This window comes from Nomascus leucogenys, chromosome 12, assembly GCF_006542625.1.
Source record: "Nomascus leucogenys isolate Asia chromosome 12, Asia_NLE_v1, whole genome shotgun sequence".
Classification (NCBI taxonomy): Eukaryota; Metazoa; Chordata; class Mammalia; order Primates; family Hylobatidae; genus Nomascus; species Nomascus leucogenys.
The window spans coordinates 15,517,712-15,545,120 of NC_044392.1; the positions used below are offsets into that span (position 1 = coordinate 15,517,712).

A 27,409-nucleotide genomic window follows, 5' to 3' on the forward strand; every position below is an offset into this window, starting at 1 on the left:
AAACAAACAAACAAACAAAGGGAAGATTAAAGGTAAACATTAAAACTTGAACATCTAGCACTCTTAAACAAATTGGTCAAACTTATTTAAAGGATCTCAGAACACTCTCAACAGAAATTGCAGAGGAGTGGGAGATGGGAGGAGAGAGGGAGAAAGGCCAGAGAGACAAAGTTTCTAGCTGTTTCAGTCACAAACTTTAAGGCTTCGAAGGATAAAAGGTGGTAGAACTTTTGCTCAAAATACCATGCTGAGTATGATGCTGCTCTATGAAACGTAGGACAGATGGATACTATTACCTATTTTCTCTGCTGGAGAAATATAAAGTAGGGGGAGAGGGCAGAGACAGTAAAGAGAGTTTAGGAGTGGTAAGTTTTCACAATAAGCCTTGAAAACTTTCAAGGCATAATACTCATCATCCAAAATTCTTAGCCAACCTAGTTTAGCTGAGTTCAAAAGGGCTTTGTAAAATAAAGCTCCTTTAATCTTCACAGCTTTGTAGTAAATTATACACCCCTGTAAAGCAGGAGGGGAACAGGTCTTCCCACTCCACCCTTCAAAGCCAAGTCCAGGCAAATTGCCAAGGCTCCACTGTGGCAGAGCCAGTTCAAATACTGCTTTCCATGAACCAGAGTTTGACTTTATTTGTGGGCTTGCTTCCAGCTTTGGTGGTTACTTGAATTTATGGCACAATTTCCTGTATTTGGTTTCTATTTTTAAATATATGCCTGTGTCTTTGCTATATGAAGTTGTTAAGGGTGGGGGCTGCAGTTATTAAAAAAAGAATCCATGTGGATCCCTGCACAAAGTTTATGTGAAACTGCACATTTCATTCACAACAATATGAAAACCAGTGACTTAGTAGGTCAGTTTCCTTACATGTAAAATGAGGAGGTGAACTCAACGACCTCTTAAGTTGGGGAGCTGATCTGACCTGATCTGTTTCCTGACATATGCAAAAAGTTCCCCTTAATATATAGACAGCAGGATAAATATGAAAGCCAAGTTCAGGCTTAAAGAAATGATAAAAGATTTTTGGTTACATCATTTTCATGGCTCCCAGCCCTAATAACTTAAAAAAGAAAAGACCCAGAAGGCCCTTGGAAATACGTGCCAGCACTTCCCTACCAGATGGCGCACCGGTAACATGACAGTAGCCTTGTCATCTCTGCCAACAACTTGTGGTGAGGCCTTGGTAAGCGACTCGACCTCTCCACATCTCCCTCTCCAAATCAGGACAAACACTGCCTGGCCTTTCACATCACACAGCTAGTGTGAGGATTAAATGAGACACGGATTAAGCACAACACAAATGTGTAGCCTCTCAAATATGCCAGAAGGCTGTTCTCAAAAGGTGGGAGAATGTCATCCATGCACAGACAAAACACACTGCATGTCACAAAAGATCAGAAAAGGCTTACCATGCTGAAGGACAGGTTTGCTTTCTTTTCTACCTTGCTCATAGCAACCACATCGCTTTCTATCAGGTTGACTCTCTGGGTAAGATTACTGACTGTCTCGTTCATTCCCTCGAGTTTAAGATCATTCTGTCTCTGGTACCCCACTAGGGCACTGTTTACCTCCTCTAAAGAGTTGTGAAGGTACAGGATATCCTAGAGTGGAAATAAATAAAGTTATGCAATCCACTAAAGACGTAAATTGGACAAGCAGGCCAGCAGCACCGAACAACCATTACTATGTCAAGTACTGAAGTAAACCCCTTTTCCTGGTTTTGACCACCAATCGTCTGTTTTTGCTTTGTCCTTTGCACTCTAAATTGCTCCTTTTGGAATTGTTTGGCCTCAGCTAGACAGGAGGGGGAAAGAGGGAAGAGGAGTACCTACATGATTCACTCTTTGGTCCCAGAAAGCTGAGAGCTTGGGAATTGATTTCTCCAATGTTTACCTCACCTGCTGGTGGAAAGGCTTGCTGGGTTATTAACTGAAAGGTCCATTAACCTAATTTGTCAGAACAAATCTACCTCAGGAACAATACCAATTACTGAATTGGCTCATGTAACAAAACCGTAACAAGTAGTGCATTGTTTAGTATAAGATTCAATTATTTTTATTGACATCCTCCAGTACTGATTGCTACTTTAAAAAGAATGATAACTATAGGTTTCTAAGGGCATTAAACTCAGGACAGGAATTCTTCTTAGTGAAGATTTCCTCTATTCTCTTTAATGTGATTCTGAACTCAATAGTCTTTTTTCCCCCTCTTGCCTTTTCGTCTTTAGACTTTAGAAAATCCTGATTTTCAAGGATATGCTTTCTAACATTCTTAGAATTTACTATGGCTCAAAATAGCCATCACTCTGGATTACTTTGCTATCCATTCATCTTTAACCTGCCCAGATAGCTATTTTTTCATAAAGAGTTTCAGGATAATCTGCTCATTCTATGTCTTTCAAGATAAGAAAAGGAATTTACTCCACTGACTGATGTGCAGGGAGAAACTGCAAAGCACCAAAGAAGGGAAAGGACAGCAATATGGATCCCCGAGATACCAACACACATTCCTCTCTGCTCAGCTCCCAGGCAGGCAAATAAATACAGGAGGCACCTGCTGAGACACCAAACCCTAAGCCCAAACTATTTGGCTGCCTCTGCAGTGCACTGTGGTCACAGGGAGTTAAGCCAGAGATAAAAAGCACCTGTTTCAAATTCTCACTGTGGGTTTTATTGTCAAGTTCTGATGTGGCTGAAGGTGATGGAATGATCTGGTTGCTTCCAGGAGTCTCCTTCAAGAAGTGCTGATTCTGTTAAGAGGATAGAAGTTTAGTGTAGGCAACAAAGAATTATTAGGTCTACTTAACTATCTGAGAATGTCCTAGAACATTCTAGCCTCCCCCAGAATGCATCCACAGATTAATCAGTAAGTATTGCCAGGGAATGTACAGGCTAACCAGCCCTGTGCTAGGTTCTGAGAGAACCCAGCTTGAGCATGCGCTAGGCCAGCAGCACCAAGATTACATCAGGGAACTGAGATCCTCCTAGTCTATTTCTCAATCACTTAAAGGAATGAACTCCCTAGAAACCATTTCTCCTTTGCCCCATTGCCTGTACTCCCAGAGAAACTATAGCATCACTGTAACTTTCCGGGGACCAACTCGGTCTCAACCTGGGACAGTGTCATTGTTTCCACTGGACACAAGAGCTTTGACATTAAAAAGGCAGCCAGTTATGTAACCACTGGCTTTGGGCATTTAGCATAACCACCAATCACGTGCATTATTAGTTTTTCCCTTATAGCATTATGCTAAGTAAGACTTATGTTTGAGGGTTATCTTTCCTTTCCCATTCCCTTCCCACTGCTCAAGTTTCTTTCCAGAGACTGAAGTATAACATGTTTACATACACTTTTCCTTTAGTGAGGAAAACTTTGCATGGCTTAACCCTTCAGAGCCCATAATTATGACTTATCTAGCATAAAGAATGACAGTAGGAGGATTACTATCGGCAGCTATGGAAATTTAAAAGAAGTAGATTTAATTATAACAGAATGCAACTAGTGAAAATAAGTTGTTTTCCTTGAAATCTGAAATCAACCCTGTTTTTATAAGAAAACCAAAAGGCAACAATAAAGAGAAAAAGAGGACAGAAGGCGGGGGGAATCCATGGTTCTAGAAAGGAGGAAATTCTTTAGTTAGGAAAAATTATTTTGGAAAATAGTGAATTACTTGAGACCATAATCAAGACATTAAAATAATAAAAGAATTGCTAAATTAGAGGGGTCTTTGTTACTATGGGTCACACAGTCACTCAGTGGCAGTTAGAACCAGAACCAGGGGTCTGGACACCCAGATCAATGTTTTTTCCTCTGGGTTAGCCCCACTAAGTAACAGTGAGGTGTGCCAGTCCTGAAGAAAATGGAAAAAAACTCTCTTCTAGAGCTCTCTAATATAGCCCAGGTCTCCTTGGTACAAACTTCCCAATTTAAACTTGGAATTCTGAAGCTTGCAAAGAGCAGGTGGGGGTGGCGGGCAGATCCAGAAATTGGCAGAGAGACTAGGGAACTTTTGTGTGCCTTGAATAGTCCTGATTTCAGATGAGTTACACATAATTCATCTTCCCAGCAAGATGGCAAGGGCTGCACCATCCTTTTTTACTCTTCATAAATCCTTCATGGGGCTGTCACCCATTAAGTGATTGATTAAGGCCTCCAAATGACTGCAGACAGCTTACATCTGCAGCAGCACTAAGTGATCCAGAGATATTTGAAAACAATTCCTAGGCACTGGAGGGGTTTGCTTCTGTCAGTTATCTGTTGCTGCCTAACAAATTATCCCAAAGCTTTGTGGCTTAAAACAACAACAATTAAGTATCCTCATGATTCTGTGGGTTGACCGGGCTCAGCTGGGGGTTGAGGGATGGGGGTGGTGCTGTTCCATGTGTTGTAGGCTGCATTTAACTGACAGCCTGGCTGGAGCTGGAGCATGCTAGACAGCCTGCCTTTCATCCACGAGCATACGTTTCAGCATTTGGGAGTCTAAGAGCCTTGCTCAAATTCCTGATGCACAGAATAGTGAGAAATAATTACTTGTTTTAAGCCACAAACTTCTGGGGGTGCTTTGTTATGTAGAAATAAACAATGAGACACTTTTCCACTTCCCTTTCCTTCTTTTCCATTTTCTGTCCTACCCATTCCATCCTCAGGAACTGTGTCTTATTACCTTACCTCCTCCAGTACTATGTTTGCAAAAGATTTGGCTTTTAATTCTATCTACCATAATTGCTTTATTAACAAATTGTAGAACAATCAATGTATACTGCTTATTAGATCTTTTGAACAGATGCAGAGCAGGGCCTTTTCAGATTAGTGGAAAGTTGGCATCATGACTCTTACACAAAAAAGGGTGAGCAGGAGCATGCTGACTTGCTGGGTCTCCTTACCATATCAGTCTGCAGTAATTCCATCGTTTTCTTGTGTTCATCCACCGTTTTCTGTAGTGCTTCCACAGCAAGATGGACGCTGTTTAAAGTATTGCCAATGGAAGCTACACTCTGAACGGACACATATAGGAAGGTGTAAAAAAGCTTTAAGAGACAACTGACATGCAATAAACTGTACATATTCAAAATGTATAATTTGAATGTTTTGACACATAAACAATTGTGAAACCAGTACTACAATCAAGATAATAAACACTCATCACCTCTAAAAGTTTCCTCATGACCCTCTGTAATCACTCCCTTGCCGATCGTTCCCAGGCAACCACTGATCCACTTTCTGTCACAATAAATCAGTCTTCATTTTCTAGATTTTACATAAGTAGAACCAGTGAGCAAGTAGTGCTTTTGAAAGTGTGGCTTCTTCTACTCAGCAGAATTGGGATTCATCCATGTTGAGGCTACTTGGCAGGCTGCCGAGCAGCATTCCATTGTGTGGCTCTATCACAGTTTCTCTCTCCCCTGCTCATGGACATTTAGGCTGTGTTCAATATTTGACTATTACAAATGAAGATGCTATAAACATTCATGTTCAGGTCTTTATGTGGACTTACAGTCATTCCCCTTTATCATATGCTTTCTAATCGCCATAATACCTAGCAGGTGAATGGCTGATCATAAAGCAGATCTATGCTTCACTTGTTAAAAAACTGCCCAACAATGTTCTAAAATGGTTATGCCATTTTATATTCCTACCAGCAGGGAATGAGAGTTCCTGTTACTCCACATCCTCACCAATATTGGTACAGTCATTCTTTTCAACTTTAGCCATTCTAATGGAAGTGTATATTGTGATTTTAATTTACATTGCCCTAATGAAACACTGCCCTAATGAAAATCGGTGTTTCTAATTATTTCAAATATCTTCAAACTATGACTCCATGTAGTGTATACTGAGATAATTAACAGCACTCTCTCTCTCTCTCTCTCTCACTATCAATCAATCAAACAAGTAATTTTCTTAATTTAAATGATTTTTCCTAGAGGAAAACCAAATCTTCCCTAAAGAAAAAATATTAGTTTATAAATCTGGAACCCAGGGATAAGGTTCTCTCACAAACTGCCTCTGTCAATCCCTGCTGTGGGCAGGCAGATGGCCAAGCTAACACAGTAGACTGCCACTTGTTAGGAGCAAAGGACACTTCGAGCAAAAGTGGGAGGGAACCATATCTGGCTTTAGGAAACTCAATACTGCAGAGATGAAAGAAAAGTAGAATCCTGTCAGCAACCATTGAATAGAGATATGAGTAGTGGCTTATTTGCTTTCATTAGCCCTAAAAAGCCCAAGTGGACAGGGAACTTGGAGATATAATTCAGAAGCCATGTTTTAAAAAAGACCTTTCCTAAGGGAACATCTAAAAGGGTGTTACTATTCAGTGAGTTTTGGCCTTTTCAAGACATGCTGACAGTTTTACAGTGCCACATTAGTATTTTTAACCAAGGTCATTTTTATTACACTGATATCCAAGAATCCAAGAGAACACGAGATGATGTTAAAAAAAATTACATGAGATACAATAGGTACTTGGGATGACCTACCACTTCAAAACTGAGCCACTTGAAAGAAACACAGTGCCTGGCACCATAAACACACAGATTTGCAGAGACAACACACTGGGTAAAAGTATCTAAGCTGGTTTGCTATCTATGTAAGCTCTGTTGCTATCTATGTAAGCTCTGAATGCCTGTTACAAAAGCCACAGGCATTCAAAGACACCTACTGTTTGTGAATCCAATCCTCACTGGCTGGATGTATGAGCCCATTAGGATGCCAGAAGATAGTAAGCTCTTGTTTAAGGATTTTTTTTTCTTTTTTTTTTTTCCCCTAAGGAAGCAGCTGACAGAGCCATGTGAACTCTGGAGCAAAACTCTGAAACTAGTATTCCCATCAACTGCAAAGTGCCTGGTACATACTGGAGGAAGTTCCACAAATGTTTATTGAATGAATACATTCAAGAATAAACCAGTTTCCTTTTCTGGTACCAAAACAGAGATATAGACCAATGGAACAGAACAGAGCCTTCAGAAATAATACCACACATCTACAACCATCTGATCTTTCACAAACCTGACAAAAACAGAAAATGGGGAAAGGATTCCCTATTTAATAAACGTTGCTGGGACAACTGGCTAGCCATATGTAGAAAGCTGAAACTGGATCCCTTCCTTACACCTGATACAAAAATTAATTCAAGATGGATTAAAGACTTAAATGTTAGACCTAAAACCATAAAAACCCTAGAAGAAAACCTAGGCAATACCATTCAGGACATAGGCATGGGCAAGGACTTCATGTCTAAAACACCAAAGGCAATGGCAACAAAAGCCAAAATTGACAAATGGGATCTAATTAAACTAAAGAGCTTCTGCACAGCAAAAGAAACTACCATCAGAGTGAGCAGGCAGCCTACAGAATGGGAGAAAATTTTTGCAATCTACTTATCTGACAAAGGGCTAATATCCAGAATCTACAAAGAACTCAAACAAATTTATAAGAAAAAAACAAATAACCCCATCAAAAAGTGGGCGAAGGATATGAACAGACACTTTTCAAAAGAAGACATTTATGCAGCCAACAGACACATGAAAAAATGCTCATCATCACTGGCCATCAGAGAAATGCAAATCAAAACCACAATGAGATACCATCTCACACCAGTTAGAATGGCAATCATTAAAAGTCAGGAAACAACAGGTGCTGGAGAGGATGTGGAGAAGTTGGAACACTTTTACACTGTTGGTGGGACTGTAAACTAGTTCAACCATTGTGGAAGACAGTGTGGCGATTCCTCAGGGATCTAGAACTAGAAATACCATTTGACACAGCCATCCCATTACTGGGTATATACCCAAAGGATTATAAATCATGTTGCTATAAAGACACATGCACACGTATATTTATTGCAGCACTATTCACAATAGCAAAGACTTGGAACCAACCCAAACGTCCATCAGTGATAGACTGGATTAAGAAAACATGGCACATATACACTATGGAATACTATGCAGCCATAAAAAAGGATGAGTTCATGTCCTTTGTAGGGACATAGATGAAGCTGGAAACCATCATTCTCAGCAAACTACTGCAAGGACAAAAAACCAAACACCACATGTTCTCACTCATAGGTGGGAACTGAACAATGAGAACACTTGGACACAGGAAGGGGAACATCACATCCCAGGGCCTGTTGTGGGGTTGGAGGAGGGGGAGGGAAAGCATTAGGAGATATATCTAATGTAAATGACAAGTTAATGGGTGCAGCACACCAACATGGCACATGTATACATATGTAACAAACTTGCATGTTGTGCACATGTACCCTAGAACTTAAAGTATAATAAAAAAAAGAATAAACCAGTTTCCTTTTCTAATGCAAGACTGTGAGAGCTGCTTCTGTACTAATGGCTACAGAAGCCTATCATTTCCTGACTTGGCCCTAGGAACAATGGCAAGAATCTGGCCTCATCAGAGTTGTCCCTACCCTTTTTTTTTTTTTTACCCCCCCAAAGTTGTAAGTAGATGGCCACATTGGACAAGTAGCAAATTATGGAGACCGAGCACACACAGATGGTGTGGCTATAAAATAGCAAATTTTGTCTTTGCTTACGGCTTAGAAATTTCTTGCTCCTTTGTGGAAAGAATTCACATGCTCATAGACCCTGGCACATAATCTGATCAAACTTAGCACATATTTTTATAATTCAAAGATCCTAGATTTGATATCCACTGTTTGGGGAATCCCTTCTTCCATTTCCTGTGTCAGGGGATGATGTTCTTTATGTTCGAATTAGGCACCTTCTTCTCCTTCCTACCCCATCCACTCTTCCCATCCATCTCTCAGGATCCCTGAGTACTATTCATCTGGTTGGTCACAGCTCACTGTAGCCTCAACCTCCCAGGCTCAAGTGATCTTCCTACCTCAGCCTCCCATGTAGCTGGGACTACAGGTGTGTGCCACCATGCCCAGCTAACTTTAAAATTTTTTGTAAAGACGAGGTCTCCCTATGTTGCCCAAGCTGGTCTGTAATTCCTGGGTTCAAGTGATCCTCCTGGCTCAGCCTCCGAAAATGTTGGGATTACAGTCATGAGCTACCATGCCCAGCCTCCAAAGTGATTTTTACCAATTTATACTCTTAGCAGGAGCAGGAGTGTTTGAAAATTTCCTTTGTTCCACATATCCTTGCCAACACTTGTTTCCTGAATTTTTAATTTTTGCATTTCCCCGGGTCATCTTTTTTTTTTAAACTTTCTTAATTATGGAAAATAACAGAGATTTAGGGCAACTATCGTGTACAATTGGTCTGCTTTAATGAAGACATTGTGAGTGGTGAACTGAAAAACCAAGCTGAAAAGCAAACCCATATATGCTAACACGAGAGTGCCAGCAGAGCAATTCTGGGACTCAGAGAGCCAAATAATAAAGGTATGAACCCATATAAATCACAGCTGATGTAACCTGTTGCAAATTAAAGGCCTAACTAACCAGACCAAAACAAAATTGTTCTGAATTCTTTAGGACACAATGATACACTCCATTACTGCCCTCTTGGAGCAGCTGATTTCAAATGCTAGGCTTTCAATGAAAACTTATAAAAAGCTAGAATTATGGCAAATAGTACCCACACATGGCATCTACCTTCTGAAGTCTCTGTACCCACACATGGCACCTACCTTCTGAAGTCCCTCTACAGTGGTAGGCAGGCTAATCAAGTCTGCAGCTGACTTAACATTGGCTTTGAGGTGGTTCACTGCAGAAGTCAACAGAGAAATCTGAACAAAAAAGAGTAACAAACAATGAAAACAAATGAGAATTTGTAGAGGACACGTTACCTTCACAAACTCTATAGTTGGTGATGTCAAGATAGTCTAGGATTTTATGTGTTTCTGCAACCCTGTCAGGTCACAGAAGTAAAGGAAATAGTACTTTGGATAGAGTTGGGATCTGGGAGGCAACAATAATACCCCTTCTTTCCCTGCCCAATTTGAACACTAGTGCCAAAGAGTAAAGGCAAGTGTTATTCTTCACCCTGTCCTGGCAGCACAAGATCCCAAAATCTTTTTTTTTTTTTTTTTTTTTTTGAGAAGGAGTCTCGCTCTGTCGCCCAGGCTGGAGTGCAGTGGCACGATCTCGGCTCACTGCAAGCTCCGCCTCCCGGGTTCACGCCATTCTCCTGCCTCAGCCTCTCCTAGTAGCTGGGACTACTGGCGCCCGCCACCACGCCCGGCTAATTTTTTGTATTTTTTTTTAGTAGAGACGGGGTTTCACCGTGGTCTCGATCTCCTGACCTCGTGATCCGCCCGCCTAGGCCTCCCAAAGTGCTGGGATTACAAGTGTGAGCCACCACGCCCGGCCCCCCCAAAATCTTAAATTACTCAAAAGATGCTGTAATTGTCACACACTCCTTCAACAATTGGACAGGAAGAAAGCTAATGATGAAGGCTCACTTCAAAATTTCATTTTGGTAAAATGTAACACCTCGGTAATTTACCAAACTTTTGTTCCTGCCCAAGTGGGAACATATATTATAAAGTAAAAGCCCATCTCACAAAATACAGTCTACAGGAACTGCACTCTGACAATTTGAACAGCACTTTCAACTACTTGGGGATTTGGTTTTGGTTTAATAATGTGACTAATATTTCAAACTCAATAGCTCAACCAGAGCACTACTTTGTATCCTGAAGGGGCTCAATAAATACTCACTGACTCACTGACTGATGCAATGTATGTATTAAAATAGGAATTTAATCAAAATAAAATGGGGCTTCCCTTCTGCTATTTAGGCATAGAATTCTAAATATCTAGACTTTGCTCTTGAATGGGAACTGGGGGAACCTGTGTAATAGTCAGTTTCAGGCCGCAGAGACAATATTCTAAAAGCTTTGCAGTTTGGCTCAAAACACTTGAAAGATTCTTAGTTCTAAACTGCTTTCCTATTCTAAATTCTAGGATGAGAACACAGATCTACCAATAGCAATTATATTCAGAGTGGCCTCATAAGGTACCCACCAGTTTCTGGGCACTTGTTATGGGCCAAGCACAGTGGTAGGCACTGGGGGATGTAAGTCAAAACAGAACCTGATTCCCTACTCATTCCTTTAGCAAGTATTTGGCATCTCTGTGCCAGACACTGCTGCAATCATTGTGGAGACAGCAGAGAGGCAAACAAGACCATGAAGCTCTGCTCTCATGGAGCATACATCCTAGTAAAAGGTGACAGAAAAACAAAGAAAAGAAACCAGATTGTAATAACTACTATGCTAAGAATTTTTTCTTTTCTTTTTTTTTTTGAGACAGTCTTGCTCTGTCGCCCAGGCTGGAGTACAGTGGAGTGATCTCGGCTCACTGCAGCCTCTGTCTCCCGGGTTCAAGTGATTCTCGTGCCTTAGCCTCTTGAGTAGCCGGGATTACAGGTGCATGCCCCTACACCTGGCAAATTTTCGCATTTTCAGTAGAGATAGGGGTTTCGCCATGTTGGCCAGGCTGGTCTCGAACTTGGCCTCAAGTGATCTGCCTGCCTTGGTCTCCCAAAGTGCTGGGATAACAGGCATGAGCCACCATGTCCGGCTATGCAAAGAATTTAATTTAAACAAAGCTCTCTGAGTAAGCAGTAGTAGCTTGGTCTGAGACAGGGAGTCTGGTAACGAGCCTGGGAACTTGGGAACTCAAGTTCTCTTTTCCCTCTTTTCTTTTAGGAGGAAAAAGTTCAAGGCTTAAGACAAATTTTCAGCCACTCACTAATAAAACAAATACTATTGGACCCTATTATTCACCAGTGGTGAACAACACAGATGTCAGGGATCCTGTGGTGTTTACATTTTAGTGCAAGGAGACAGACACTTTTATATAGAAAAATATCAGATAGTGGGAAGCACTAGAAAAAAATTAAAATAAGGTAACTTGATAGGACTGACTGGGTAGCAACTTTTAGACCGATCGGTCTGCGGAGGCCTCTGTAAGGAGATAAAATTTAAACTGAGATCTAAATAATAAGAAAGAATTAATCATATGAAGATTGGATGAGGCCTATTTCAGGGAAGAGGGAACTGCTAGACCAAAAGCCCTAGTACAGGAAAGAGATTGGCATATTCAGAGAATAGAAGTTTAGGTGGCAGGATCTCATAATGTGTGTGTGTATGTGAGAGAGACAGAGAGACAAAGTAGGTGGTGAGGCCAGTTGTACAGTAAAGTGCCAGAACAGGCAGGACTCTGTAAACCAGAACAAGCATATGGGTTTTACTTGAGGTGTGATAGGCAGGGGTGTGTAAGCAGGAAAATTACATGAATGGAGACACCTTGTAGAAGACTACTACGGCTGTCAGTAGAAATGGAGAGACCAGTAAGAAGGCGATCTGTGTAGTCTCGGCAAGCGATAACGGTGGTTTAGACTTGAGTGGTAGTAGAGGTAGTAGCAGAAGTAGAGACGATACGATTTGCTGGGACTGGGTGTTAACAGTGGGGAAGATAGAAGAATTAAGGGAAACTCTTAGGTCTGTCACCTTAAGGAGCTTTCAATATAACTGAGAGACAAGGCAAGAGTACATTAAAGAAACAATTAAGCATTAAACGTCGTACTGAATAAAGTTCTGAGAAAAGGATATCAATGCAAGCTGAAAGAAACAGGCTTCGCTGAAGTAGGACTCAAATTGGTACTAATTCTAATTTCTAACAGAGAAGTTAGAATTTTATACATAAAAACCAGGCAGGCATTCTTTCTAGGTTAGAAGGGTGAGGGTGGCATCGGGGGATAGGGAACACAATATGAATAGGCTCAGGAGTACTTTCTTTTCATAGCACTTCTCAAAGTGACAATGATTTGTTTAGGTGGTTATTTGATTGAGGTTTCTCTCTTCCACAAGACTATAAGCTTCATGTGATCAAGGACAATGTCTGTTTTACTTTCCACAATACGCGTGATACAAAGACTGGCATTTGTTGAATGAATGGCTGAGAATGAACACCGTGTCTGGGATGGACATTGAGAAGGCTAGTCTAAGAGTACAAGACAGAGGCCAGGGGGTAGGAGATAAGGCTAGATAAGTAGTGAACTTATTCTTTTCATCAGTAACTGGGTATAATAATAATAACAACAACAACTATTTAACAACTATCTTATAAGGATGTGTGATGGTTCCAAAATATGTCTACAAATTCTTTGATAGTCTTCTTCCCTTCAAGAGGTGAAACCTACTTCCCTTTCCCTAGTGTGTAGCCTGACTTAAGTAACTTGCTTCTAGAGAACAGAATAAAGTGGAAGTGACAAGTGGCAACTTTAGAAACTAGGTCACAAAAGGTCCTATGCCTTCTTCTTTGCTCTCCTTGGATTAGTCACTCTGGGGAAGGGAGCTGCCATGCTGTGAGGACACTCGAGTAGCCCCAGAATGACAAGTCCATGTTGGGAGGAACTGAGGCCTCCTACCGAAAGCCATGTGAGTGAGGAACCTCCAGCCCCAGTCAGACCTCCAGATTATAAAGACCTGGATGACATCTTAATTGCAACCTTAGAGATCTTGGCCAGAACCAGTCTGCTAAGCTGCTCCCAAATTCCTGACATATAGAAACTATAAGATACTAAATGACTGTTGTTTTAGGCTACTAAGTTTTGGGGTAATTTGTAACCAAGGAACAGATGATCAATACAGGCTATGAGAATTAAATGAGATCTATAATCAAAGCTCTTAGCATAGTACCTGGTACAGATGAAATATCAAATAAGTGACAGTTCTTTAATGTGAAATTAATAAGCACTAAAATATGCAATTCTCCATAAGGACTCCAGAATAACCAGACTAATCATCAACATTGTAACTCTGTCCATTTAAAAACAAGATGGGTGAGAAACCTCAGTCCACAGAGATACTCTCAGCAAACCATAAACTTCCTAAGAGAAGCAATTACATTAAGGAGGTTTTCACTCATGCCTTTAAAAAGATATGAATGATATCCAGGTTTGAAAAGGACATACAGAAACAGGCATTTTCATGCACTGCTTATGGGAGTATAAATTAGAGAAGACTTGTAAGAAGTTTATCTAGGAATATCCATCAAAATTTGAAATGTTTATATTCTTTATTTTAGCAATTTCATTTCTAGAAATCTTACAAAATAGCTCATGTACATGATATATTTTTTAAAAATAATTTTTCCTTATTTGTAACAGCAAAATACTAGAAACAATTTAAATGTGTATCACTAAGAATGTGGGTATATTCAGTGGAAAAGCAAGTTGTAGAACATATATTGAATGACCTTATTTATTTACAAACACACATGCATGGTAACCCATAGGCTAATTCATATTAAAAATATTATGATTTTGTAAATAGAAAGAGAACCAGAAGGATGCAGCCCACATTACTGACTGGACACCTATGGGACCATGAGAAAGAGAGAGAGAGAGAGAGAGAGAGAGAGAGAGAGAGAGAGAGAGTGTGTGTGTGTGTGTGTGTGTGTGTGCGCATGTGCGTGTGCCTGTGCATGTGAGATGGGAGCACAGAGATGGGAATTGAAGGAAAATTTTCATAGGATTTCTATATGTGTTTTATAGTTTAAATCTTATATAAGAACCCATTCACAAATTACTTATGAAATTTTTAAAAAGATAAAAGATGAGAAAGAAATACACACACAGGAAAAAGACACCACATAACTTTGGAAAGGGTTTGATGGCTTTTCTTGGCTGACCCTTTCTTCCACGCCCTCATGGGGCTTTCCGAGACCACTGTAACGTGCCCAATCATAAAATGCTAGGAAGGGGTCCTGCCCCAGGTATGTTTTCCTTAGTGCCCCAAAGTATGTACACAGTTGGTTCAAGATCAGTTTGAAGGGCAAGACTATAGTTATTCCTAACGCCCTATCAATTATGTGGTTACCTTTCAGCCACCTAAGGGGACAAACTCCTTCCTCCACTGACAACTGGCCAGATCCTAAAGGAAGAAGCTGTTCTTCGGGTAAAAATTATTCTTCCAGATACTGAAAGTTCCAGCCTCCTGAGGCTATGGCAGAGTGCATGGCTAATCAGAAGTATCTCGGGAATGGTAGTGGTCTCACAAAAAGCCAGTGTGACTGGTTGGCAGCTGTCATTTCACCCAAAGTTAAGAAGCAGCTGAAAGCCAATGCCAGCAGGATCTAGTGAGGTGCTGCTGCACTTTTCTCCATGCTGCAAACACTCTGTGTCTAGTGTGACACTCTATGTCTAGTGTATCAGCTGCCTCACTGTAAAAGCATGCGCTGGAGAGCTGACCATTCACTTTCCAGGTACCAAACATCACTTAGGTCTTCTTACTCACTTATAAAACCTGGATCACCCACTATTCCCTCGGACTTGGCTATTTACCCATAAATTACAAAGCTGGATTCCGTCTTCTAGCATTCCTCTCTTCAGTAAAATAATGCCAAAATCTGTGGAAAACTATAGCAAAGCTTATATATGTAACTAAAATGGAGACGAGGCACCCTCCCATTACTTTCTCTGGAATTGCTCTGGCCTCTAACAGATGCATTCTAGAATGTCAGATCAGATTCAGGTATTAGAAAAGTCACACTTTGGAATTCAAAGAGTCTAAAACGTTGAATTAAATAGAACCCATTAAGAAAAATCCATATTCCAGCCAAAAGATAAGTCATGACTTTTATGCATATTACATGACTTTTCATTAGAAAAATTAAAAATAGCTACTGTAGACCATTTGCTTAATACATCATTTTATACTATAAAGTTGGAAATGCTGCTTTTTTGCTTTGGGGTTGAAGTTAAGTGTCCTTTAAATAGTAAAGAAAAAGTTATTAAAACAGACAATCATCAATGATGAGTGATTATTAGTCCTAGCAGGGACTCAGCATCATATCCTTTCAACTTTATTTACTGAGCACCTACTGAATGCTACAGGGGCTACCAAGTAACGCAGCATGGGAAGCTGGAAAGAAGAGAGGCTTCCAGGACTTGAATATTTTACTTTTAGTATTGCTACACAGCTGAGTGACTGTGGACAAGCTACTTAACTTCTTTGAACCTCAGTGTTCTTATCTGTAAAATGGAGAGAACATCTCCTACTTCATAGGACTGTAGAAGCCATGAAAGGAGATCACATGTGCAGTGCACCTAATAATGGCTGGCACAAAGAAAGCATTTAATGAATGGCAGTTATCGTCAATACCATCATCGTCATCATCATCATTGTTGCCATCGTTTTCTTTATATCATGCTTAAGGCTTAGAATACAGTGTACACCTTTCTAGTGCAATTAGAAGTATATGCAAATAAGCATCACATAAGGTATCTGGACTGAGTGCTAAAAGAGAGCTACACAGAGTACTATAGGAGAAGGGCACTCAAGGTCCTTCTTGATATGGCTCTTGCTGACTTACTTATCTCTGGCCTTTTTAACCAAACCATACTGTAGCTATAATGAGTGACTAAAATTCCCTGAACACACCATGTTTTCATTCATCTATACTTTTGCACATATAGTCAATTGTCATTATTAGTGGTAGTTATGTTCTAGAAAACTTGCAACAAACATTCAATTAGTGAATTTGAACCACTGTTCCTTGGGGAAACACAGGTTAGGTTCCTGTGAGTCCTCTGCTCATACTTTTTTTTTTTTTTGAGACAGAGTCTTGCTCTTGTCGCCCAGGCTGGAGTGCAATGGCACGATCTCAGCTCACTGCAACCTCTGCCTCCCGGGTTCAAGTGATTCTCCTGCTTTAGCCTCCAAGGTAGCTGGGATTACAGGTGCTCGCCATCACGCCTGGCTAATTTTTGTATTTTTAGTAGAGACGGGGTTTCACCATGTTGGCCAGACTGGTCTCGAACTCCTGACCTCGTGATCCACCCACCTTGGCCTCCCAAAGTGCTGGGATTACAGGCATGAGCCACCGCGCCCAGCCTGCTCAATTTTTTTAAACTGATCAATACAATACATAACCTTCTTGTATGTGTATTTCTGTTTAAAGACAGCTTATTTAACGCATATTGTTGACTCATTGGCATTGAACCCACAGCCAGCAGAACCATAACTCATGCCCGAAAGAAGCCTATCTAACACATGTATTTTTTCCATAGGGAACATCAGCCTCCTTGCACTTTGGAACAATAGATAACATGTTAGCACTATGGCTGAGGGACATTTTTGAACATGGAAATAACCAAAAACAGCACAAAAATATAAAAAATATGGCATTAAATATATTGTGAAAAAGACACTGTTTACAGTATGAGAGCTGAACCAAGAAGGCAGCATGTCACCTTGTTCAAACTCAGCTGTAAATATGCATGTTGGGTGACTCAAATTCCTTGCTGCTATGCATGTGTTGGTGAATGACTGCAAAAGTGTCACAAGTATAGATTTTGAGATTACAAATAAATTTAGCAAGTTCAGAATTCATAAATTATGAAGATCAACTGCACTAATGTTCTACCAAAATATTATTCTCTCTTTCTGTAGAATTCAGCTGGCCAACTCCTATTTGCCCTTCAGGACTCAGTTCAAGATCTCTTGGAAGTCTCACCTGGCCCCAGTCTAGGTGAGATACATACTTAAAAATGCCCTCACAATACTCATTTGGACCTATTTCTTTTTGCTTATCAGGCTGCTTTACAACTGTTTACTTTTCTATTTCCTCCATCTGATTATAAGATCCTTGAGGGAACTGGGGGCAGTGGCTCACATGTGTAATCCCAGTACTTTGGGAGGCTAAGGTGGCAGGATCACTTGATCGCAGGAGTTTACAACTAGCCTGGGAAATAATGAGACCCTGTCTCTACAAAAAAAAAAAAAAAAAAAAAAAAGAGAAAAAGAAAGAAAAAAAATTAGCCAGACATGGTAGTGCGTGCCTGCAGTCCCAGCTACTCCGGAGACTGAGGTGGGAGGATCACTTGAGCCCGGGAGGTTGAGGCTGCACTGAGCTGTGATTGCGTCACTGCACCCCAGCCTGGGTGACAGAGTGAGATTGTGTCTCAAAAAAAAAAAAAAAAAAAGGTCAGAGGGAGCTTGTTTGCCCACTATGTTCTGCCATGTGAGGACACAGCAAGAAAGTGACATGTATGAAATAATGAGCCTTCACCAGACACCAAATCTGCTGGTGCCTTATCTTGGACTTCCCCGCCCCTGCTGTTTTTAAGTTACGTAGTCTAAGATATTTTGTTATAGCAGCCCGAATGGATTGAGACAGAATCCAAAGCCTAGCTCCATAAAAGCAGCTACGTAAATGTTTGTTGAATAATGTCTTCAAGAAGTAGGAGGAGACTCCCTATAACAGTCAAGAGGGAATGAGTATAAAACCAGAGGTTTCATGAATAAAACAGAAAAGTAGATTTCAACTACTAATTTAAAGCTTTTTCAAGGGAAGATTTGATTTTAACTTTTTTTTTTTCAAACTAATGGCTTTTTTTCAGATTGTATTAACTTCAACTTACATTGTGATAAGAACAGTTCTCATTAAGTGGTATAATAACACTTCTTGTCTGAGCCAGTTTGAATTGCTTCTAAAACAACTGCCACTAAAAGCATCTTAAGTGACAGTTGTTTAGCTATGGAAACATAGTTAAATATTACTTTTATTTTTCTACCTACTTTGGTTTAGGAGAGATGCCTCTGACTTCAACAGACCATCAGAGATGTGTAACATTAATTTTAGAAAACCACTCAGACAGAGAGTGCTGAGCTCCCTTACGAAACAACACAAGTCTCTGCTTTCCCATCACCAACGCTCTGGGCCTGTGCTCATGGAGAAGTCCTCTGTTATCAGCCTGGCTTCATAAGTCAGTCCCAGCATCTTTGAAGGCATATTGATGCTGAAATGGAAAGGGTTTCAGTGCAATCTCTTCCAGTTTCATAGATGAAGCCCTAGGACAGAAGTAAACTTTCCTATTTATAGCAGGTCCTTGAATAATATTTTGTTCAAAGTCATTTGGTTATAACGTTGATGAGAAAAAAATCTGACTCCTGGCTGGGGCCACTGTCTGTTTGCATGTTCTCTTCATGTTGGCATGGGTTTTCTCCAGGTACTCCCACATCACAAAGCTGTGCATGTTAGGTTAGTTGGCATGTATAAACAGTCCCAGTCTGAGGGTAAGCGTGTGTGAGTAAGCCCTGCGATGGGGATGGCGTCCTGTCCAGGGCTGGTTCCTGCTTTGTACCCTAAGCCGCCAGGATAGGCTCTGGCCACTCATGACCCAACCCTGCACTGAAATAAATGGGTAAGTAATTATTTTACTTGCTTTTATTGCTCTTTTGTAAATGTATGTATCGCTCACATTTATTTCAATGTTGAATATTAGACGTGTTTTGGTCTTTATCTGGAAGTGTAGTGATTTTTTTTTTTTTTTTTTTTTTTTTTTTGTGGCCAGAAATGTGCCCTAGGAATTTAACTTTTTTTTTTTTTTTTTTTTTTTTTTTTTGGAGACAGGGTCTTGCTCTGGTGCCCAGGCTAGAGTGCGGTGACACGATCATAGCTCACTGCAGCTTCAAACTCCAAGGCTCAAGCAATCCTCCCGCTGCAGACTCCTCAGTTGCTGGGACTAATGGTGTACGCCACCATGCCCGGCTAATTATTTTATTTTTTTCTAGAGACAGGGTCTTGCTTTGTTGCCCAGGCTGATCTGGAACTCCTGGGATCAAGTGATTCTCCAACCTTGGCCTCCCCAAGTGTTGGGATTACAGGTGTGAGCCACCACACCTGGCCTTAAGTCTTGTTTATATTAATTAGCCTATGATAAAACTGGTTTCATTATATGCCATTTACTTAAGTTCACAGTTTCCAAAAACCTATCAATGACATTGAGATTTACTGTATCTGCCTCTCAGGTGCTTCTTGCATTAAAAATAATGGCAGGCTAAGAATAAAATGATTATTTTGTGTCTAGCTTCCTGGTTAAAGAGAACTCAGAAACCAACATATGTACCAAAGATTTGAAAATCTATGTGTTTTCTCCCACCATGTACCAATATCCCCTTTTGACTCTTCCTATAACGTCAGTTTACAAGAACAAGATGAAAAACAGACAGCTGACTTTGCCTTTTCATGCTGAACAGTATCATCCTCCTCTCAGAATGGTAAACTGCATGACTGGTTACCTATATGGAAGCCCCAGTTTGCCCCAGGAGAGATGCTGATTATCTTTCAGTGCTTCAATGTGGTCTACTTTCACCTGATGTAATTTGCTATGTGAATGTAGGCAAGGCCAATTTCTCCTATCCTTTTTGCAAAAAAGGGGTGAATATCTGCTTTTCTCTAATTACTTAGAATCCAAAGGTAAAGGACAGAGTAAATACTAGAGGGCTGTAACTCATGAATTATTTCATGAATAATTTTGAAAGATTAAATAGAACTGAATGGAAAGTGTCATAAGGCACCATACATATTAAGGGTGAGCTACTGTTTCAGAAACGTTTATGTCAGTTACAAATAGGTATGTATGCGTTTACTGGGTAATGATATAAAACATTTTTTACTGCAGGTTCCAGGCAAAAGTTTGGAAGCCACTGCCCCACACTACTTATCACTGGTCTTAAGTGCTGAACTGCCCCACTCCTGGACCATTGCTGAAAGGTGTGGCTTCAGATACATTTGCAAGCACTTTCTTCTAGCACAGCACTCCTCGTCACTACTGGCTCATTCTGAACTTTGTGATTCTACTCTGAAGAAGACAATACCTGCTTAGCCCCAAGAAAAATAACATCTATTTTTAAGCACTTTGCATGTGTGTCATTGATCTGGTACTTGACTTTTCTTTTCTACACATACACATTTCCTAACTAAACTGGAAAAAGCAGGGATGGGGCTATAGTTACCCTGTGACAAATATGGTATCCTTATACATACAAGATGTTTGATCAACATCCTTAGAATAAGCCTTTATTCTCTGGCAGAGTCCCACTTCTGGAATCAATGTCTACTCAACTCTGGTTAATTTAGGGACTGGAAAAGTTTATTCTCTATCTAGGCTTATTTGACTGGCCAAGGTATTTAACCAACTGCATCACCCACTTCTAAGCTATTCTTAGAAGGACTACTATTCATGATTTCCAGATTTTGTAAGCTCAAATGAAATAAGCTCTCATTAGCTAATAAAAATGGGTTATCCACTTTTCTTGGGGGTTAGATGACACTCCTTTTTTATTTGACACCTACTCTACTATGTAGGAAAGGGTGACTCAAGAAACTTCCAACTTTCTCTCAACTGCTATATTTAGTAGAATTATTTTCTTTTGCAGAAAGGATTAACATTTTAAATATTTGGTAAATGCATAACTATTTTACCTGACTTTAACATGCTGGGATTACAGTATGCAAAACCCCATTTCAAAAAGTAAAACAATCTGAAATGAATTCCCTATACCTACAATTCTCTATACCCTATTCATACTAAACAGCCAAACAAATATTCATAGCTTACACAGCAAAAATCAAACTTTTACTACCTGCTTATTCATTTCTGTGATGTTTATCCAGACTTTGCTCAAACCCATCTCTCCAGATTCGATCTTCTCAAGTTGTTTTTGCTTGCTGAGTAGTTCTTCATTAAGTTTAGGGATTTCTTGGAATGAGCTTTTCTGATTAGATTCCACTAAAAAGACAAAATAAGAACAATCATAACTAGCATAAAGTGCCCTCATGGTCCTAAGATGAAAAAATCATCAAAGAGTAGGAAAGAAGATGGATTAATAAAAGTTAATTCTGACATTGTTCTTTTATTTATGTAAATATATATCTTTCACAATAAAGCTCCCATTTTAACTGGGGCTATTTCACTACTGGCAATGCAACTTTTAAGTTTGCCAACTAAAAATCATAACAGAATGTGAGCAGAAGGAGTTGGCTTTGAATCTCAACTCTGTGACTTACTATGATCTTGAGCAAATTACTCAAATTCTTAGAGCTCAGTTTCCTCATCTGTAATACAGCGATAAAATATACTTCACAGGATTGTTAATATTAAGTGAGAGAATGGCTGTAAAGCACTTAAGACAGCTGGTCATAGATGATAAATGCTAAGTACTGACCAGCTCAATTAAGGAGCTTTTAGATTAGTCAATTAAGATTTATAAATCTACTCCATTAACGCCCAAGGTGAGAGTATAAGTTATACTTCTAAATGCTTAAATCTATTTTTTCTACCTTAGTCAACTGCAAGGGGGAGGTTTTACCACCTTTCGAACACTGTTATGAGGACTAAGATTTTTAATCTTTTTCGTAAGTAGTAAACAGTATTTTCTTGTCTTAAATCACCCCAAAACTCAAAATGAAATAGAAGATAAAAGAACATGCTAGGTGAAGTATAGTGTGATATTTGGCCTTTCTTTTGGGAAACAATAGCTCCTGAATGGTTTAGGGATTTGCCAGCCTGAAGGTAGAGGCCTGAAACAATGCTTTCTCTTCTTTCTTTAAAGAGCATTTTCCCTTTTCATAGAAAATAAAATATTAAAAATGGCTGGTCCTCCAAAATAAAACCTACATCCTTTCTTTTTTTTTTAAAGCCACAGACTGCCTTAGTTATTATATGCTTCCTTAAAACTAAAAACTGGCATAAAAGACCCATATAAAATAACTTCCTAAAATGTAAGCTCCAAGACTATTTTGTTCATTTCTACATGGTCAGCTACATTTTGTTCATTTGTTCATGTACTATTTTGTTCATTTCTACACTTAGAACACTCCTGACACATTTTAAGCACTCAATCAATATTTATCACCTGAATAAATATTTCGCCTTTGCTTAACTTCCAATTACATTTCTCATCACTTTACCTACCTCTTCAACCTACTTGTGGCCAAGGTGATCTTCCTGACACACTAACCTTTGAAGCCTCATGACCCTTGCACATGCTATGGTTTTTGCCTAGATGCCCTTGGCTTGTCTCTTCTTTATTTCTACCACTTCGGCCTAGTTCATTCCTTTTAAGATTTCAGCACCAACAGCCAGGACCCTCGGACCACGGCACCTCTTTCCACTCCAAATTCTACCACGCACTTAACACGTGGTGCCGTAACTTTACTCATCTGTCTCCTCTACCAAATGGTGAGATGCTTGAGGACAGAGACTAGATCTAACTTGGGTATGCATTTCCAGCAGCCAGCACAGAGCCAGGTACTCAGAAGGGTTCAAATGCTTGTTCTGTGAAATAATTGTAGGGTATGAAATGGAGTTAATGTTATACTATTAAGTTAAACAAAAAAACCCTCAACAAATAACCCAGGCTGGGTGCGGTGGCTCACGCCTGTAATCCTAGCACTTTGGGAGGCCGAGGTGGGTGGATCACTTGAGGTGAGGAGTTTGAGACCAGCCTGGTCAACATGGCAAAACCCCGTCTCTACTAAAAATACAAAAATCAGCCAGGCATGGTGGGGCATGCCTGTAATCTCAGCTACTCGGGAGGCTGAGGAAGGAGAATCACTTGAACCCGGGAGATGGAGGTTGTGCTGAGCCAAGATCTCGCCACCGCACTCCAGCCTGTTCGGCCGGAGCGAGACTCCATCTCAAAAACAAACAAACGAACAAAACCAAACAAAAAATCCAAACACATTTAACAACAAGATCCCCCACAAAATGAGGAGTGATAGTGGTATCCTTATTTTAAGCAAGCTCACTACTGAAAATTCAGAATAATTAAAAGAAATGAGATATATTTATTCATTTTCCAAAAATGTTTGCCAAAGGGTTTCATTATGACAGACTTCCTACATGCTTTAACATTTAAAAAAAAATTGATATATGGTAATTGTACATATTTATAGGGTACATAGCAATGTTTCCATACATATAATGTATAGTGATCAGAGTAATTAGCATATCCATCATCTCAAACATTTATCATTTCTTTGTGTCGGGAATATTTGGTATCCTCCTTATAGCTATTTGGAACTATCTAGTGTTAACTCTAGTCATGCTACAGTGGTACATAACACTAGAATTTTCTCCTCCTATCTAGCTGTAATTTTTCATCCTTTAACCAATCTCTCCCTATCCCTTCTTCCCCCACTATTCTCAGCCTCTAGTATCCTCTGTTGCATTTTTTACTTCCATAGAATCAAATTTTTTTGAAATATATTTTTATTTTGTTTAGACATGAGATCTCTCTCTGTTACCTAGGCTGGAGGGCAGTGGCATGATCATAGCTCACTGCAGCCTCAAACTCCTGGGCTCAGGCGATCCTTCTGCCTCAGCCTCCTGAGTAGCTTGTGCCACCACACCCAGCTATTTGTAATTTTTTTAGAGATGGTGTCTTGCTATGCTTCCCTGGGCTGGTCTCAAACCCCTGGGCTCAAGTGATCCTTCTGCCTCCGCCTCCTTAGTTGTTGGGATTACAGGCGTGAGTTACCACACCCAGTGAGATAAACTTTTCTTATCTTCCACATATGAGTGAGAACATGCAGTGTTTAACTTTCCGTTCCCAGCTCATTTCACTTAACAATGTCCTTCAGTTCCATCCATATTGGCGAGAATGACAGGATTTCATTCTTGTTTATGGCTGAATAGTATTCTACTGTGTATATATACTACATTTTCTTCATCCATCTGCTGTTGGACACCTAGGTTGATTCCATATATTGGCTATTGTGAATAATGCTATAATAAACATGGAGGTGTGGCTGTTTCTTCCACATACTGATTTCCTTTTGCCCAGTAGTTCCCAGCAGGTGCTTTTAATGTAACACTTGATTTTCACATGGTTTACAGGTATATATCTATCTCATATAGTAAAAACATTTTACCAGCCAGTCTAAATTCATTTCACTGAATTTCCTATACATTTTCAGTTAGGTTATAAAGAAAAACTCATCCAACAAACATCTGCCATACTCAGGTACCCCGAAGGGGCAAGGGGCGAAGTCTCTTTTTCCTGCAGTCTATACGCATGAACTAGCAGGTAGGAGTGGAAGAGGAAATAGACAAATACATAAATAACCTGGGTTACAATTATTAACTAATAAACATATAAAGCTGACCAGCCCTGAAAATATTCTGGATCCTGAGGATTGTATGAGCCAAGAGGGGATCATAATGATTACCTGGTTTGGAGCTTTTTAGGAGAGACAAGTCAAGTAGAGGTACTTTTATTACATAAATGGGAGGAAGTGTAGCAAACAAACAAACAACTTATGATTACTAATTCATGTTTTTCCAACATAGGAAGCAAACAACTTAAAATTTTGTATGTTAATGCCCAAAAGAATTTACCTAGTTCTTTTGATTTCCTAATCTTTAAGATGAGGAAATGGAAAAATGTCAACATATACCAGTCAAACAGTAATCATATTGCTGAAAGCAATATTTTATATTTATACAATGTCTTTCCAGTTTGCAATAAACTTTTATGTATTAATTATTCAACAACTTGTTATTAAGCCCCCACCATGTGCCCAGCCCTGCACGGGCACTAGTATATACAAAAGACCCTGAAGCTCTCAATCTAGTGGGGAGCCAGGCATGGTCACAGAATTACCATACAGTGTGACCGAAGTTATGACAGAGGAATGCCCAAAGTGCTTTGGTAGCACAAATACATCTTTATATTTTATAGATGAGAAAGTGAAAGCCCAGAAAGAATAAGTGACTTGTCTAAGTTTTACAGCTAGTTTTGCAAAGCCAGAATTCAAAAAGTCAAACCTTCTGCTCCTAGGACCAGTACTTTTTCTAGTATACTTTAGAGGTCACAGATACCTATATCCCCTAATGCCCTCGTTAGCACAAGACCATTTTTAAGTTTTGTGCTAAATGACCAAGTCACTACTTTGTATGGCCAGAAAAGGAGATGCCTGATTTATTTATACTTTCCACATTTATTTATACTTTTCCAAATTTCTTTTCATTTACTCAAGTGTTTCATAGTTGAGTGACAGAAAAGGATGGTTGAGAATACAATCTTCCTTAGAATAACTGTGGAGGTCTTTTGAAGTATCTGGTTTTGGAAAAAAGAATACTGAGCTAAGAGTTTCAGGGCCAGTCAGTGCTTTTAGCTTAAGGATCAAGTTTCTCTTTGACGAGAAAAAAAAAAAAAAAAAAGCCAAGCCTATCTGCTTTGCTTTCTATTTCAGGTATTTTAGCAATCCTTCCTTTCCTTGCAAGTGTCTTGGAAAATTTCTAGAAATAAAATCAAGAAGTTCTGGATTTCTCAAAAAGGTATTAAAGCCAGATAAGCAGGTGGTCTTATCCAAGTTCGTGAATCCAACTGTCTTCTTGAAAAACAAGAAAAAAAAATTAACCTTAAAAAATATATTTAGGTAGGGCGTGGTGGCTCAGGCCTGTAATCTCAGCACTTTGGGAGGCCAAGACGAGTGAATTACCTGAGGTCAGGAGTTCGAGACCACCCTGGCCAACAAGGTGAAACCCTGTCTCTACTAAAAAAAAATACAAAAAATTAGCTGCGTGTGGTGGCATGCGCCTGTAATTCCCAGCTACTCAGGAGGCTGTGGTAGGAGAATCACTTGAACCTGGGAGGCAGAGGTTGCAGTGAGCTGAGATCGTGCCATTGCACTCCAGCTTTGGTAACAAGAGCAAAACTCCATCTCAAAAACAACCAACCAACCGACCGAAAAAAAAAAATTTTTTTTTAAAGTAGAAGCATAATTCAAAGAAAGATTATTTAAACCTAACAAGATTGGTTCCATTTAGTCAAGATACTGGTTCTCACAAAAAAACTCCTAAGCAGTCTACAATGGTTTAGCCTATGGACTGACTACACCCCATTCCCTACCCTCCCTCAGGAAGTCCTGCTTTGCAATGTCAGGAAGACATTGCAGGTGCTGGCATTTCTATTGTAGCCAATCAAAGCCAACAAAACAGCTGGACTGACAATTCCAAATCTGCTTCATTCAGCTGGCTGACAAATGTAGTCAGGGTCCCAGGGGAATGTGGCTCAACGGTAGAAAGCAGGGTCCGCAGTCCAGGGTATAATTCTTGACATCTCCTGAAGACAGTATAGTATTTCCAGGGATTGGTATTAACAAGTGTTCAATAAATATTTGTTGACTGATTGCCAGATCTATTATATGTACAAGTACTACATTTAAAAAATGTAGTACTTTATTTGCATTCCCAAAGAAATTACCTGAAAAGCTCAGCTAAGCTATAAATTACATCAGTATCCTGTAAACACAGGTACAGAGCAGTCAGAAAAAGGAATCCCTGGATGGGTGAATTGAGCAATGTTTTGAAATATATAAATAAATAATTGCTATATGTGATCAAAACAAGCTACAGCACAAGCCTATAGCTGAACTACAAGCCTAACTAACTACAGGGCTGTAGTTAGGAGACCCAATTAACTACACAGAGATGATGGCACAGACAGGTGTCTTCAGTGGTTACTTATGGTTGAACACTGTTTCTGAGAACCTAATTTCCAAGTTATGCTTACTACTTACAAAGAAAAAATTGGCCTCAGAGACACTGTACAATACTGCAAGGACAACTATAAAGGAGGAAAAATAAATATGGGGTACATATCTCATTGT

The 27,409-nt window shown here is 39.8% G+C and overlaps 1 protein-coding gene across 2 annotated transcripts in view; it reads right to left on the reverse strand.

Annotated features, from left to right (window-relative positions):
* The window catches only part of EFCAB14 (EF-hand calcium binding domain 14), a 44,112-nt gene that overhangs the window by 12,003 nt on the left and 4,700 nt on the right, over positions 1-27,409 (reverse strand). The window contains exons 3-7 of one of the 2 annotated variants that reach the window (XM_003259016.4): positions 21,376-21,521; positions 9,622-9,720; positions 4,893-5,003; positions 2,654-2,758; positions 1,419-1,610 (exon numbers count right to left, since the gene is read on the reverse strand). In XM_003259016.4, coding sequence (XP_003259064.1) covers positions 1,419-1,610; positions 2,654-2,758; positions 4,893-5,003; positions 9,622-9,720; positions 21,376-21,521 — 653 coding nt within the window. The remainder of the gene's footprint in view (positions 1-1,418; positions 1,611-2,653; positions 2,759-4,892; positions 5,004-9,621; positions 9,721-21,375; positions 21,522-27,409) is intronic. The other variant, XM_030823857.1, reaches the window with a different exon arrangement.